At 43.0% G+C, this 17895-nt stretch overlaps 1 protein-coding gene across 5 annotated transcripts in view; it reads right to left on the reverse strand.

The window, feature by feature from the left end:
* LOC146830404 (alanine aminotransferase 2-like) overlaps nucleotides 1–17895 on the reverse strand; it is a 250388-nt gene that overhangs the window by 35433 nt on the left and 197060 nt on the right. For all 5 annotated transcript variants that reach the window (XM_085604581.1, XM_085604578.1, XM_085604577.1 and 2 more), the window contains one exon: nucleotides 8018–8151. In XM_085604581.1, coding sequence (XP_085460707.1) covers nucleotides 8018–8128 — 111 coding nt within the window. In that variant the 5' untranslated portion in view covers nucleotides 8129–8151. The remainder of the gene's footprint in view (nucleotides 1–8017; nucleotides 8152–17895) is intronic.

Consider the following 17895-nt stretch of genomic DNA (forward strand, 5'->3'; position numbering starts at 1 on the left):
TATAGCTGTATACAGTTCTACCTGGGGGGATCACTTAAACCACCTACGGGAAGTGCTTCAGGCCATGCAGCAAGCAGGCCTGACTATTAAGGCAAGCAAGTGCCAAATAGGGCAGAGTTCTGTGATGTCCCTGGCCCACCTGGTAGGTGGGGGCCATGTACAGCCTCTCCAAGCTAAAATCCAAACTATTTTGGATTGGACAGTTCCTGTTACCCAGACTCAGGGCAGGGCATTCCTTGGACTGACAGGGTACTATAGAAGGTTTGTTCAAAATTGTGGGGCCCCTAACAGAACTTCCTTCTAAAAAGAGGCCCAAAAGTGATTTGGACCTCAGAGTGTCAGAAGGCTTTTGACACTCTGAAATCTGCTATGTGTTCAGCACCAGTGTTACTGGCCCCTGACTACACAAAAGAATTTGTAGTTCAGACTGATGCATGGAGCATGGGATTGGGGCAGTGTTGTCACAGCTAAATGAAGGGGGCCTTGATTAGCCAGTTGCCTTTATTAGTAGGAGGCTTCTTCCCAGAGAGCAGAGGTGGAGTGCCATTGAGAGAGAGGCTTTTGCTGTGGTGTGGTCACTGAAAAAGTTGAGACCATATTGGTTTGGGACTCACTTTCATGTTCAAACTGACCACAGACCTCTCAGGTGGCTCATGCAGATGAGAGGGGAGAACCCCAAGCTGTTAAGGTGGTCCATTTCCCTACAGGGAATGGACTTTACAGTGGAACACAGACCTGGGGTTGCCCATGCAAATGCAGATGGACTTTCCAAGTTTTTCCACTTAGCTGATGAGGACTACCAGGGTGTAGGTTAGTAACCCATCACCTTTTGTTTGGGGGTGGGCTATGTAGCAAAGTCATCCTGTGCCCTGGGCACCCCCCAACTTTTTGCTGATTGGAACTGGTGGTAACTGACTCTGACTGACCCTGGGCTCTGCCTAACCAGACGCAGGGCCAGTGCCAAGCTGAAAGGAACACATTAGAACACAGTTAAAACACCCAACATTCACTAGGTTACACTATGGTATGGTGGGGTACCCCTGTAATTGGCATGACCTACCCCATAAGCCCCTAGTATATAATAGGGCAGGGGATTGAAACTACCTAGAAGTCCCCAGTACCCTGGGGTATGGCAGTTTAGAGGCCAGCAGCTTTTTCTGCACTAGCATGTGTGCAGTGCTGAAGCCTGAGGTCAGTTTAAAAGTAGCACTGGGTGCCAGGACTGCTTTGAAACAGTAAATTGCTGGTCAAATTCGACTTTGATACTAGAAACACAGTAAAAGGAGAATCTGCAATATTTCTACAGATTCAAAACCCCTAAAGTCTCCCCTAGATGCACAGGGGGTGGAGGGTCCTGTAGAAATTAGGGAAATACTTATAAAATATGTTTGTATAAGCCCTGGTGCTAGAAGACTGGCCCAAGTCATTTCCCCCATTGCAAACCCCATGGCCCATAGGTTAACATGGTAGGAAGTTAATGATTAATAAATATTGATTGGAGAGGACTAGCTGGACCATTCAAAGACTTCCCAGAATGGTAGTAGTAAATCCAACAATATTATATTGTTGAATTTCTCCTAAAGTGTTCATACAAGAAGTTATAAGACTTTCTTGTTTGTAAGTCCAAATTCAGCCTTCCAGTGGTCTGCCCTGATTGGTCAGAGTTAAGTGGATTAGCCATGCTGCTTTGAAGAGGTGATAAAGGACCACTCTGCTGGGAGGGCAGTGTGCTGGTCTATAGGTATGCCAGGCCAGGAGGTGGAGTCGTAAACTATGCTCTTCAAAGACAGAGGGGAGACCTGGGTTTCAGTTTCACTCTGACACTCTTGACCAGGAGTCAGGGCTAGGTTTAAGGAAGGTATGTGCAGATGGTAGGGGGAGAGTCCATGGAAATAAGCCATCCCAGGGGGTGTGTTTAGCCAGCTCTTACCTCCTTGCTGGAAAATCAGCCATTATGGATTTGGAAGAATGATGCACTCTGGGACAACAAAATGCCACACTCTGCAGGATGTGGTCATCACTATGAGGAGTTACACTGCTTTCATTGGTCAGAGGTGACCTGTGGCTTGACCCAGAGAATTTTGAATAAGTATCTGAGAGGGGCAGAGCCCTCCAGATCTGCTGCTTGAAACTTACTGAAGCACGACGTGCCCTGCTGCGAAGTTCTGCTGTTCAAAGACTTCTAAGGCCTGACCTCTGAAAACTGCACCATCTGAAAACTGCAGCCCTGTGGATTACCTTGCTACAAAAGGACTAAGAAGTAGACTCCCTGCAAGCTACAGGTTAACAGAGCTCACCTGGACATCCCCACAAAGAATCCCCAGCCTGGAGTACCAGTGGATTTGAAAGGGTTTTGTTCAAGTGGATTGCGGAATTGAAGTTTCACACTTTCAAGGACCCTCTTGGAGATTCCAGACCCTTGGACTGTGTGTTGGATACTTTGGGACCCGCAAGCAGAACTTCAGGAAGGATTTCTAACTGGACCCAACCTTCTGGAGAAGGCACTGCACAGTGGTGAGATATTCTCCATACAGGACAGTTTCTAAAGGTGTGTCCCTGTCAGAGAAAACGAAATGACTAAAAGGGGCACTGTTGGTTTCTAAGCACTAGAAATTGACTAATCTTTAAAAACTCATATCTCTGGTTCCCTACAGTGGATTTTTTTTCGTTTTGGTGTCATTTAAAAGATAAAAATATTACATATTTTTATAAATTGGTGTTGGATTTTTATTTTGTGTTGTGTCCTAATTATTTACTGAAATGGTGTTTTTAAATGCTTTACATACCTGTCTTTGAAGTTAAGCCTGTCTGTTCGCAGCCACGTTACCAAGGGTTGAGCATAGGAATCATTTTCTAAGACCTATGATGGGTCCTATCATGTGTTAGTGGCCTTATTGCCAGTGGCAGACCTATATTTGCCCCTACCAATAACCCACTTGCCAACACCTACCAACTTAGGGTAAACAAAGTAAATACAAGGAGCTGATGGATGGAGCGCTGAAACATTTCAAACACTCACCCCCAGTCACAAATCTGGGTTGAATCCAACATCATTCTTTAGCTCACTTTGCCACCCCAGTTCAGACACAGCTATATGCAAATCAGTCTTGACCCTGTGCCTCATGGGAACAGTCCAGACCGAACTGCCAAGCCATGTCTTCCCTGGACCAGAAAAAAGCATCCTATGACCGGTTTCGGGCTAACAGCCCTCATCATCCAGGCTAGCTTGAATCCAGTGGCAAAGTGAGCAAGGGACCCACGTCCGGGCATACCCTGCCAACTTAAAGCGAACAAAGCAAATACAAGGAAATGATGGAAGGAGTGCTGTAACTTTTCAAACACTCCTCCCCAGTCACAGATCTGTGGTTGAATCCATCATCACTCTTTAGCTCACTTTGCCACCCCAGTTCCGACACAGCTGTATGCATCCATCATCACTCTTTAGCTCACTTTGCCACCCCAGTTCCGACACAGCTGTTGCCAACTTAGGGCGAACAAAGCAAAACCAAAGGGGATGATGGACGGAGTGTTGAACATTGCAAGCACTCACCCCCAGTCAATTGATCTGGGTTTAATCCAGCATCATTCTTTAGCTCACCCAGTTCACACAAATGTATTGAATTAAGCATATATAATGTATCATTAATTTTAGAAAAATAAAAAACATTTATTCCAAACATAAAACTATTTTTTTTAAAACAATATTTTTAATGTGATTATGTTTCAAACATGAAATTTAAAAAAAATTAATATTTCAAAATAAGATGCACATTATTTCTAATTCTAAGATAAATATTTCAATATTCTAAAAACAATTGATTTTTAAAAAATTATTAAAAATGAATTCACAAAAAAAAACTAAAACCATATAAACACGACAATGAATAATTGAACATAATTATTTTACATGTTCCATTAAAAACCAATCACAAAAAACTGACTACACAAAAAATATTTAAAACACAAATCAATAATTAATAAAAGACGTATTTAAATTTTAATAGATTATACATAAAATTGATAAAAAAAATATATATAGCATATAACATAATACATCAGAACATACATTTTTTAAAAATGCATAATCAAGTTTCATATTAAAAACAATTTATAAAACATAATTCTGCAAATAAAATTCTCATGCAATTTAAAACATGAAATATTCAATTACAAATTAAGCAACCATTATATCAAATATAATGCATTCCTTAAATATTCACATAAAATTAAGACTACTAAAAACATACTTTTAAAATGTCCCTACTATTTTTCCCTAACATCCAACACCCCCTTTTACCCTTTTAAATATTTTTTTTTAAAAGTGAGTTATTTAAAAATAAGATTATATATATAACTTTTCACAATAATAAAATAAAAATGAAAATTTAACATTAAAAATTGAGATAAAACAATTTGTATATACAACATAAAACCATAAAACACTCAAAATAAAATGATATTGTGCACAGTGATATTTGTGGTAAATATAATTTTAACGGCAACATTAAACACAAGACAACCCTTAAAAAGATATTCTTACCTTCGATATTTATGTCCAGGATACTTTGGACATCTTGATATTCTAGCAACAATATTTTTGTTTGACTATATATTTTTTTTATATTTTGACCAAACACAGCTGGCCCACCACTCACCTACCATTCATCGGAAAGATCATTGGTAAAAAAACAGCCAATGGTAAACTTCAAGATCACATCAATGCTAATCATCTCCTGCGTGACTACCAGTTTGGTTTCAGATCATGATGCACTATGGAGACCACTACCTTACACATTATAAATGATACCCTCTTGACCACAGATGTACATGACTCCTGTGTGCTGCTCCTTTGAGCTGCCTACGACACAGTAAACCATCTCACCCTCAGGCGCAGTCTGGAGTCTCAAATGAGATTCACTGGCAATGTCCTTCACTAGTTCTCCCCTACATTTCCAACCAACATCAGTATGTTCACAGAGGCGCCTTAAATTTACAAAGGATCCCTATTACCTGTGGAGTTCCTGAGGGTTCCATACTGTCTTATGTGGTCCTGAAACTATACTCACAGAAAACAGCATCAATACTAGATGTGTGTGAAATTCGCTTTCACATAATTAGGCAAAATTATGCAAAATGATACTTAGGCCTAAATAGGATATTGGTCAGTAAGGCTCTGACTGCTCATCGGAGGCTTACCGACTGACATCCTTGGTTTGAATTCCAACCGCCGTATTATGATTACGATGGTCTGAATTCAAACCGCCTAGTCAATCCGGCTGGAATTCGATGGTCAAAAGGAGCCCATTGGCCAGTAGGAGGCTGCAAATAATCCCTTCAGGACTGTGTTTGCCCCATCAGGATTATGATGGCGGTTTCAGACAGGCTTTCCATGTTGGGCTCTTCAACATGGAAAGACTGTCGGGAAGTGACTTAGGGGGCACCTAGCAAGGCCCCCATTCCTCAGCAGCCTGCAGTTGGGGGCCTGGTGCTCCTCTGTAAATCCCTGCACTGCGTTGCCAGCACCATAAGGTGCCTGACACGCGGTGCAGGGATTCACAGAAACTCACATTTCTCTGTGGGGAGCGTGAGCTGTGGTCGGTTTCCGACAGCGGCACAAGCTCCCATAGAGAAATGGGAATATGGTGACCGCTCCATGCACCATCGTAATAGGGGGTGCGGAACTGCAGACCTATGGTCGGTCGGTTCTCACACCGAGACTGAGGCAAATCCGCCTGACATCGTAATAGGCCCCTATTTTATTTAATATGCAAATCTGTCATTTTGTGCTATATTTTAGCGCAAGATGCATCCCTGCCTCAATTTGTAGTGCAAGGACACATTTAAACAAACCACAGAGAACAGCAGCTGCTTGTGTTCTATTTTTCCTGTGCATTTGTGGAACATTTTTATTGCAAATGGCACACATTTCTTTAAGTTTTTATCGGGAATCTTGCATAACAAGCGCTACACGCAATTTCTGAAACTACACAAATTACATCAGCATAATATAAATGTCACCCAGACTTAATCAAGATTTAGCAATGTGCCTATGATACACAACTCTACTTGAAAGTCTCCTCTATGTCATACATTCAATGCCTTAAACATTACTTGCACAAGATCTAGTCTTGGATGTCTAGCGCCTACCTGGATCTCAACCCAACCAAGAAAATCAAGCATGATACAGTACAAACCTGGCTGAATGACATGAACCCTGACAGATTTGAACCCCCAACTTTCACCGAATACCAAGTCACCTGGATTCACCTTGGACAACAACCTCACCCTCAAGAAACACATTGCCAAAGACGGCCTAGTACCAGCTCTCTCCTCTAGAAAATCAAATCATTTCTTCAAGAAAGCAACTTTAGAACTACTGTTCAAGCTCTTGTACTCTCAAATATGGATGTGGCAATGCTCTGCTCCATGCGCCCCCAAGACTTCACACTGGCATCCCTTAAGGGTATCTTATATGCCCAAGCGCGTCCCATCAATCACCTTAAGAAATATGATCCATGACCCTCATGCTGATGGAACTCTTTTTGCTCCACCTGTGGGCCTGTGCCATCTTCAAAACCAGTTACATCATTATAAAGCCATCACAACCAGCATCCCCGCTTATCTCGCATACAAGCTCACCATCTCTGCACATCCACAGCCAGGACACCATTAGACTGCAGATAAGGAGGAAGTGTAAAAATAAAACAAATGCAGCAGGCCTTTTCCATCTATGCATGCAGGGTCAGTAACAACATCCCTGTATCAATCATGCCCACCCCGGTGCTGCTCAAATTTAGGAAAGAGTTGGAAATGCACAGTTTAAAAGAATATTATATCACAATGCTTCAACCTTCCACACCCCAGCTTCCCTCTCCTATTACTCATTTAATTTATGCTTGATTATGACCATGTACAGAGCTTTGCTGCCTTTTGGCTAGATTTGTGATATAGAAATACTATAAACATACATGCATACTCACATAAATACATACATTCATATGGTGCGCACAAAAGTACCTTTAAAACCGACTTACACCAAACTGGTTAGAAGTATGTGTTTGCAAGAAATTACTGGTTGATTCTTGTTCTGTGTGTATATTCACAGAACCAAATCAAGTTTTATTAAATGTTGTCTGCAAACATAATTTGTATTTGATGAGAAGGAGTAAGAGACCAAAGATTTTAAAATGGGAGCAGTGAAGGATGTTTGTGTGACTATGTATTATAAAAAACTAAACTACCACCAGCCATGCTTTAAAAAGGATATCACAATTTACCTCAGAATTCTGTGATTTTATCAAGGAACTTCTCAGAGATTTGTCATATTCTTGTCACAAATGATAGGAAGTGATGTGTCCCTTTTATTAAAGGGTGTACTTTGCAGGCATTCCAACAGCGCACCTTATGCACCCAGATTTCTGTGGAGCTTTTCTTGTGCCGGTGATTTATTATCTCTCTTTAGCACTTAAGCTCATAACTTGCACTCACACTTGTATCCTTTGGCACTTATGCCCAAACTCAAACCTTTATTCATTATTCCCAACCCTGAATAAAGGAGGCTCTTGTCAATCTTAGTGACAGCCAAATTCCATTTCTTTTCTTCTTTTGCTTTGATCTAAGACTTTGCAAACTTTGTGAGAGAAGTGTCCCTGACTGTGAAATTCAGTGTTGCAAGTTTGTCTTTATTTACAATCAATACAATTTTTTCATTGAATTTTGGATTTTTTGTTTTTTTAACAGCTTTATCCACTAATATGGAACTTCTTTGAAGGTCCCGCGATCAGCGACCAATGATTCAAGTTAGATCTTTCAAGAACAGAAACCTTCAGTCATATTTCGCTCTCTCTCTGAGCTGGTGCCTCTTTGCGTCATTGCTGCATACTTTTTTGCTTATACCAGGGAATGCAAGATTAGCAATAAATAAAATTTGCTATGCTGCCCCCATAAGTCTATCTTTCCTTATCCACCAACCCATATTTCTGGACAAATCCTTGGGTGGGGGGCGAGGTCTACTTACCAGAATAGCCCGGGTAGATCCCCATGAGATGATAACGTTGTTGGGACTAGCAGGGACTCCACCATCTCGCCTTTCAATGTACTGTGCCACCTTTTGAGGTACGTTCCTCATCGCGTACCCTACATTATATCCACCTGAAAACACAATCAACAGAGATAACAGGTCTGAATCCCAGTTCCATTCAAGTTTAAATTTGAGCCACAAAGAAGCAGAACATAATGTAGACAAAAATGTTTTAGCAGCTGAGACAAAATCAACCTCTTTTGGTACTTCAATTTTCCAACAATAGAGAAATCTTTGGGTCATTTTTTGTGAACTGGTGCCCTCAGGTGACCATTTGCTGTGGCAGCATAAGGCAGATATCTGTGATGCCTTAACGTAGCATCGGCCATGAGAAACAATTAAAAAACTGTTTTTGGGCCTTTATAATATTTTTGTTCAATATGTTCCTGATTATTATGTGCAAAATGCATAAGACGATAAGACCATCGTGCTCTTCCGTTGTAAAATATGATGTAAATTTTGGACGAGTTAGTGAGGATCGCCGAGGGATTAATTGTGAGCTCTTGCAGGACATACATGCAGTAGAGAAGGGCAGCATATTCCAAATGATGTGTGGGTCTAGAATGAGGATGTGTGAGATTGTGGACTCTTGGGGTTAGAAGTAGGGATAAAGAATTGTTCTGTAGAGAAAGTACAAACATAGTAGATCGCGGTATCGGGCATTATTTAGAGGAATTAGCTGTGTTATCCCTATCTCCATTAATAAAGAAGGCCGTTTTGCTTCGAAATCTTAAAAATAATGATGGCTGCATGAGCACAGGGCTCTTAAAAAACATGGGTCCAAGGAAGCAATAACACCTTGTCCCCTCAACCTACTGAGAAACTGGATTAGGTACTGCTCCTTGGTTCAAAGAAGAATTCGACCAATGAACTGCCTCCAATGAACTTCTGAGACGAGGACAGTGCTTTTTCTAGGATTGGCAATAGAGGATGCAGTTGGCCACTAAATGACTTTGTGGAGGCAAACATTTTATTAAGCTGAGTCAATGTTGAGAGTAGACAAAGAGAATCAGAGGTTGGATGGTCTATTTGGCTTGGCGCTACTGACGTCATAATGCACTAAAAGGGAAGTGTACGAGGTTCCATTTCTTATGTTTTGGATTTCCTATGAAAACAACCTGTAATTTTAGTGCATCAATCTGCTGCCATAAATGTGCTGTTCTGGTGTTAGATGTCTGTGCTTTTATGATGTGAAGCAGTTGTTTATGGTTGTTATTAGTGGCTTTATTCTGTTTTTCAAGAAATTTAGATTTAGCTTTAAAGATATTGAATACATGCAATAGCGTTAGGTTACCCTTACAACAATGGGAAAAGTGTAGTACAATTAATGTAAATGGAACTCATTGACATAGTTGTGGCTGTCCTGAATATCTGGTACAGGTCATTGCATTGGTTGTGTCATGTGGGACCTAGATCCAAGTTACGGAGAGCAGGCACTTCCTTAATGATCCAGGTCAAAGGTGCCCCAAGTCAGGACAGTCGGGACAGACCAAAGAAGGAAACAAATTCTAACTGCACCATTGGAACTTATTTATTTTTCGAAGTGAGGTCTCCTAGGTGATCTTACACTAAATTTTACATTGAAAGGAAATCCTACTGGTTAATTTATCGATCAAAGATTGTAAACTAGTTGGACACTGTTTAGACATTGGATCTGGTCTGAAGATGATGAATTCTAGGGACAGAAAAGGCATTCATTCTTCTGCTGTTGATACATTAACAATCTTTAAATGGGTGATTGTAACATCTGGTATTTAGGAATGATGAACCCTCCAGTCTAATATGTTATTTGAAAAGAAAAGTATTATTATTTTCCTTATAATAGCTATAATAAAAATTATTGTTATTATTTGTCCAGTAATGGAAAGGTCCAAAAACTTCAAATTGTAAATGGTGAAGGGCTCTATTGAAAGTTGGCTAGACGTCTTTTTGTCATACTCAAAAGGTTGAGAAGACTATTGCAGTAAGAGGAAACAGGACCTGCAGAGAAGTTCAACAGTAAGTATTACCCCTAGACGAAATGGATGAGGGCGGTGCAAATAAAATGTATTGAAAGCAGTGATAATTCTATTACATAGTGTATTTTTAAATTACTGGTAGATCGTGTATTTGTAAACTATTGATTGTGAAGCAAAGTTTGCAACATATTGGGCAAATGTATGAAAATTACAATGCTGATATTGGTCTTTCATTCATAAGTCAGATGCTAAAATTCTGCCAGTTAAGTAAATTGAGAAAAGAAATATTAGGAAATTCTCTCAATCAATTGTGGCATAGTGAGGAATAGAAAAATGTCATTAAAGTGCATAGGAAACTCAAAAAAAGAAACCATAGAATTTAAAAACGAGCTCAAAGAGCACTCGCTTTGGACAGAAAATTATATTGTTGAATTCTCTAAAACGCTAGTCCGCAGTTCCTAGTTTCCCTGAATACTCAAAAGTAAATGCTAAGCATTAATCCTCAAAAGGTTTAGGAAGGGTTAATTAGGGACATTGTGTGCATGATAATAATAAACACTGCATGATTGCAAGAGCTAAGCACGTTACTTTTAAACTAATTGACAGAAAAATACTGTCTCTAAAAACCTCGAGAGCTCATGAATCAAACTCGTGTGTCTAAGATTTAGCAAATTTTTATTGTCCAATTAATAATACTTTCATGTCACCTCTGGTGATATTGAATCTTGCAGATTAAGCCTAATTGCTATACATTCTTTTTTTATTTCAATATTCAATAAGATAATTCTGCATATACAATTATTTTGCCTTTTCGATGTAAGTGGTAAACCATATATTTAAAGGGATGGAAAAATATGATAGTTACAGAGCAGACAGGCTTCCACAAGCACTTTTCCAAACATGATCAGGGAGTCAAATCAGGTTATCTTGCTTTGGGGTTGGTGAAGGAGCTTTGGTTCACTGTTTAGATGAATATGGTGATAAAGTGGATAGGAGTGCATTTTGGATGTGCTCTATGTTTTTAGGTACTTGCAGCATTTGTATTAAGTTACTCAAGATGCAATATTTCCATACAGAAAAAAGTGTATAGTAGATGAGATCTGTATGCTATGCAGGTGACTCTGCAGTTCTGTAACCTTACACCCTTAGACCCACAACATTAGCTTGACCAATTTACTGTGTATATACTTAAAATTAAATCTACATTTGATACTGACAAGGCAATAACTGTGTAATTGGGACTTGATGATAAAACTGAATGTGGCAACATGCCTGGCAAGCGGAAGGGCTGGACGGTATGACGCTGCCAGAGTATGCCCCCCTTGAAGGGAGATCCCGACCCAAGCGATATCCCTGACATACAAACGCAAATCAATAACATGCCTGACAATCTTGGTCCGCTTCGCGCAATGTGGGAACTCACCACTGGGCCACTTGAGGATATAGACTGGGAAGCGGCCCTCATGCACCCGCGTGAAGTAGCGATCAAACTCAGGTTGCGCCTAATACAGCATAAGATCCTCCACAGGGTCTAGTTTGGTAGGGAACGTCTACACAAGATGGGGAGGGTGGGAGACCCTGCCTGTCTCAGATGCCGGGTGGAGCACGCCACATACATTCATACTCTCTGGGAATGCAGCCACATTCAAACTTACTGGCACACGATCATGGGTGAACTGAACAAAATACTAGGGGGGAGCCTAGGGCTGGATGTGAAATTCTTACTCCTAGGTATTCCCACAGATATCGACCTGCCACGCTACAGGCTCTTGCTGGCCAATCTTGGGTTAGTGGTGGCCAAAAGGGACACAGCCAAAGTACTGGGGGGCGCAACACCTTCCTGCACTTATGGAGTGGAAGTCGAATATGGATCTCTACATGGCGGTGGAGAAAGTGGTTTATGAAGCGAGGGGATGCCTACGTAAATTCCGGAGAATTTGGTCCCCATGGCTGAAGTATTACAAGCTGGATCTAGCCGTAAAAGGGGAAGCCCTCACTCTGTTTCCTGGGAGGTCAGGATCAGGCCCTTAATAACTGCCTTTTTACCTTACATCCGGAGCCAGGACTATGGGGGTTTAGACATATGTACTTACAGGTCGATAATGGTGATGTGAGTCTGTGTTTATTATTGGAAAGCCTGCAACATTACTTATTGTCCACTGATGTACTTGTATGCTTGCTATTGGTCCCACTTCTTGCATTAAGAACTTCTTTTCCCATCTGTAAATTTTGCTTTTCAGTGAAAAAAATAAAAAATAAAGTAAAAAAAAACAAACTGAATGTGGCATCTTAATACAGTGAAGTTGCAGCATGTTACATCACATTGTTAAGCAGGTGTCAAGATTAGCTGCAATGGTACATGGACTTGATATATAGATGCCAAGGATGTAAAGGCGTACAGAACTGCCTATGGACTTCTTAGATAGAATACAGTCTATTAAGAAATTGTTTTACTTCCAGATATAATAATCCATAAGTCTAAAATCACCTCAATTATGTATTATTAAGCCCTGATATGATTTACAAAGTCTCAATCAATATTGAGGTGACTGAAGGGAAAAATTTGCATTGAGGTTTGGTATTGTAGCTTACATCCGTAGAAGTAATACTTGTAGACGTTTGGCTAAAGTGCTAACTCACTTGCTAAATATATGTATAGCCATTATATCTAAAGGAGAATGCTGATGTAGCAGGCTATTCCAAAATACCAGAAAGAGCAGTTTAGTTTAGTGGAAGAATTTGGAAATAGAGTGTTGATGCTGACAGGGATGTAGTAGCAACAAAAACATCACATAAACACATGCTGCAATATGACACCCCAAATACTGGGGCAATGTTTCTAAGGCAGCCTTTTCAATTTCTAATGTGGAGTCCCAATATGAAAATAAAGCAAAATCTATTTGTAGAAATTGAGGAATGTGTAAAATGCGAACTACTATTGTAGGAAGGTGGATATCTGACTATGGTTACCCCCAAATTTTTGCCTAGTGTCTAGCTGGTTTTTCGACTTAGTAGGCCTGAGATCCTGCCATTCAGGGTCTCAGCCTGTCTGCTCTCACTCTAAAATGGACTCCATGCACCCTAGGTGCATAACCAATTAGAAGTGGATCACCCTGTGAGCCCCTGTACCAGTGTACACTAGGTACCCAGGGCATTGGTGTATCTAAGGCCTACCAGGGGCTGAAGCATGTATTGTGCCACCCCTGGCCTGGCCTAACAAATTTGACACAACTGGCTGATCACTCAGCTGGGGTAAGTTGGTGTAACCACCTCTTACTTAGGTGTAGTATACCTATACCTAACCTTAAATGGGACACATGTTAACCTATAAGTCACTCCTATGGCAGGCCTTAACAATCCTGAAGGCAGAGTGCTTGGTTCCATGTGAGATGGTGCTCTGGCATGAGCTGAGCCTGTCTGCAGTGGTCGGAACCACTTCCTTCTACTGTTTCCAGATATCGTCATACCATATACTCTTAAGTGCATTATGAACCTCGTGGTTAAATGCTATCTTTGGTTTGGCTTTATCAAAACATGTCGAGTAAGGTGTCATACGAATTGGAATACTAACCCCTCGCCAATTCTGGCGACGGGGTTAGCATTCCACCCTTCTAGAGGGACACGACATGTACAGTACTTGAAACCCAGGTAAAATCAGACATAGCCTCAGCTCCACAAAATGGATGCTGCCACCACAGACACAAGTCTGCCCTCCTGCTGCTGGGAGTCCTTCCAGCTTGGGAGGTGTGGACAAAGGGTTTCCTGCCAGGGGAGGTGCGTGCACCACCCCAGACAGGATTTTGTGTATTGGTCAGGTAGGGCTTGAAAGGAACCAGACATGCCTGAGGCTCACAAGGAGCCTCGGTGCATATGCCAGTTCAATCCGGTCCTGGGGCACACCAGTCCCGTGCCTGGGGCGATCTGGACAAAGGATTGGGGGTGTAACCACCCCCCTTCCTGGTCCCACCCAGGGAGGGACCTAGCAGGTAGTCCGGCCCCTAGAATCCGAATAAAGGTAGGAGCTGTGTCCTAAGACTTTAGACATCCTGGAATCAACTTGAAACTAAGAAGAAGACGGGAACTTCGACGCTCTGCCGCACAGAGGACTGAAGCCAATCTCCCCTGTGGTCAGGGATTGACCACCTTGCTAACGCAAGCACCATCCAGCGAATCAACGTCTGCTTTGCCGCCGCCTCCCGCCAGAGCCCGAGCCCAGAGACTGACAAGACCTGGACCTCCAGACCTCTCACCGCCCGATCCAAAGTCCCTGAAAAAGAGAGACCCGTGGAGGCAACGAGACACGTGGAGCCAGCCATCTTGAAACGACCATGACAAGCTGCAAGTGCAACAACCGTGGCTCCCTCCAAGTTGTGCTTTGGGATCTGAGAAGCCCAACCCTCGAGCAGCATCTGCACCAAAGGTGAGCCCTCCAGCATCTCCACGATCTGCGTGGGGCCCTTCTGCATTTTGCCACTCGACGCGCCTAACCGGTTGCTGGCCCGCTGGCTAGTGGCCATCTTGGCGACGAACTTCAAGAAATACAACACTGGTCTGGTTGCTCCAGACTGGCCCTTGCTCCCCTCCAAAGGAGCAGTCCCTCTGACCTTGCTGGTCAGAGCCATCAGCTTATTTCGTTTTCCACAACAATTGCTTTTGCCAAGGCTTGTTTGCTTCGATCAAGTCGCCGACAGCGCCGACAGCGAGAGCGTGTGTAGGACAGCTTGTGAACCGACTCCTGGACATCGTTGTCCTTCAGGGACCACGTGGCTGCAGAGACAAGCTACACCTTTCTTCCTGTTTGCACCCGACATCGCCTGGTACCCACCAGGTGCCACGCTGGTCACTGGCTAGTGACTGTGAACACTGTCCCCTCTGCTTACAGGCCTTCAACAACTCCGATCCACTCTTGGATCCACCGTATCTCTTCCGGACCGACCGCCTGCAGCATCTTTGTCCACAGGCTCCACTGAACAGATAGAAGAAACCCGACGCACTTCGAGGCCTATGCACCCGCTTCCTGTGGGTGTGGTAAAGCTGGCACTCCGGTGCCCAAGTGTAGAGAATCATCTCTAGTGTCTGTGTTTCCAATCTTGAGTTCATAGTCCATCCGGAAGATCCTTTTTGCAGTAACTTTGTAACTTTTACGCACCCATTGAAAACCTATGGGAGCACGCGTGTGACTATTTGCTCTGGACACGCAACCCGTGGACCTCCTGGTCACTAACTAAAGTTAGCTCCTTGTAGGCCCAGCGTTTCTAGAGGCCCTAGGCCTTTTCCCTTTTCTGTTCGTGGTACTTATACCACTATTTTAGTATATGGTTTGAGCGGCCACCAGGGCCTATCCATATAAAGTGCAACTTCTGTGTATTCTAACGTATTCTTGTTTAACGATTTGTGCTCCTGTGCTCATAAAGAGTCTAGGGGATACTTTGAGAAATAAATACATATATATTTTCAATATATATCTGTGTGGTGTCCTTTCATTGGTATAAAGGGGAGTTACATTTGTTAAAACAGCCTGCTTAACACGCTTCACGAGTTTAGCCTCAAAGACTGCTTAGCCTACGCTACCACTAGGGCAGCTAGTCCGAAAAGGTTGACTTACAACCACACCATAAGGGTTGCTTGGTATGGTACAAGGTGATCACTTTAACTAGTGAGCATAATATACCAGGCCAACTTCTCACATTGGTGAGCAGCGGTTGGATTTGAGCTTGCTGTGTTTTACTATTGTAATCTCTTGGTTACCAATTGAAAGATCACATAGGTACCTATAGGTACATATAAAACAAGATTAGATATACTTAAGTTCTACTGAACTTAGTGTTGTAGAGCAAAGGGAGTAGCACACCCTGACTACAACTACTAGATAGGTTTAGTAGGTAAACCCAAGTGTAGGTAGATTGCAACACATCCACCCACACTTAAGAGCAATGGCTGGGGCAGAGGGGTCCACTGTACCCATCTCTGTTGAGAGTGACCACCAGAGGGCACCATCCATCTTTGCTACCCTTAATCAAAATGAGCTCAGGCAGTTGGCAAATATCAGGGGCCTTAAACAGCCCAATAATCCTACTTCTGCTGAACTCAGAGAGCTTTTACAGGCTGATGAAGATCAGAAAGCTCTCAGGAAAGCCTCCCAGTTAGGCCCCTTAGGGACAGGAACAGGAGGCCCCCCTTCTGAAGATGCTACTGAAGTACCCCTTTCCAATAGTCGTCCCTTAGATGAGAATCATACTACAGAGGAGGAAAGTGGTGGGGATACAGAAAGTAGTGAGGATGAAGGGAGAATTAGCCCAGTGCCAAGTATTATACGTGGCCCAGCTAACTTAAGGCTATTGGGGACTGACAATGGGATCACCCCATTGGATCTCCATAGTGGACTTAACCAGGGGTCTGGGAGGCAAAGGAATCACTCAGGTGAATCTAATGCTTCTCATGCCTCTAGAGGCTCTCAAGGTCACTCCAGGAGAATGATGACCACCCCTCAGAGGAGGGAGCATGAGGCCAGAATGCAAGAAGCCCAGCTGAGGATCAGGAAGCAGGAGCTAGAAGTAGCTCTGATGGAAGAGAAACTGAAAAAGGCTAGGCAGCATAAAGAGAGTGGGTCTATACCCACTGGTGGCAGCATTGTCCCTAAGGACAAAGATAGGGTCTTTGATAATAGGAACCTGTCTAAGGTTGTGCCCCCCTACAAAAGTGGGGATGACATCCACAAATGGATGACTGCTCTTGAGAGAGCCTGCAAAGTACAGCAGGTTCCTGAAGACCAGTGGGCAGCAATCCTCTGGCTCTCCTTTGAAGGAAGAGGCAGAGACAGACTCCTCACTGTTAGGGAGGAGGATGTCAGAAACTACAGAGCCCTGAAGAGTGTCCTAGTTGATGGGTTAGGCTTAACCACTGAACAGTACAGGTTAATGTTCAGAGACACCCAGAAGACACAGACTCAGGACTGGTCTGAATATGTTGAATGTGCCACTAAGGCTTTGGAGGGTTGGTTGCTGGGAAGTAAGGTATCAGATTATACAGGATTGTACAATTTGATGATGAGAGAACAGATTTTAAGTAACTGTCAAAACCAGCTCCTCCATCAACACCTGGTAGACTCAGATTTGACCTCTCCCCAAGAATTGGGAAAGAGGGCAGATAAATGGGTCAGGACCAGGATCAGGCCTAAGAATCAGGGTGGTGACCAAAAGAAAGATACCACCAAACCTCAAGAGAAGGGTGGGGATAAAGCAAAAGAGAAATCTTCCTCAGGGCCCCAAAACTCCACACAGGGTGGTGGGTCCCAAGCTCCCTCCTCTACCACAGGTAAAAAGCCTTACTGCCATGAATGTAAAATTCCTGGGCATTGGAGAACTGACAGCAGTTGTGCAAAGGCTAAGAACAAGACTGTTCCTCCAATTACTCCTGTCACACCACCTATTACTGTCAGCAGTAATCCCCCAGGTGGTGGGAGTGCCCCCAGAAATTTGGGTGGGTTTACTTGGGGAACACAAGGGGACCCTGGCTTAGCCAATTCCCCTACAACAGATACTCTTGTCTGTGATGGTGGCATGGGGTTTGCCAACTTCACTGCCTGTCCCAACACTTTGGGTAGGTACAGACAGGAGCCCTACATCAATGGTACAAAAGCTGAGGCCTACAGAGACACTGGAGATAGCATCACTATGGTGGCCCATTGGCTAGTTCCCTCTGAGCAGCTTTTGCCTGGTTTCTCCTACCAGGTGACTAACATTGATGGCAAACAGAACAGTCATCCCATGGCAGAGGTATGTCTCAGCTGGGGAGGGGTCACTGGCCCTAAAAGGGTGGCCGTGTCCCCAACCTTGCCTGTAGACTGCTTACTGGGGA

This window comes from Triturus cristatus, chromosome 5_1 (genome assembly GCF_964204655.1).
Source record: "Triturus cristatus chromosome 5_1, aTriCri1.1, whole genome shotgun sequence".
Lineage (NCBI taxonomy): Eukaryota > Metazoa > Chordata > Amphibia > Caudata > Salamandridae > Triturus > Triturus cristatus.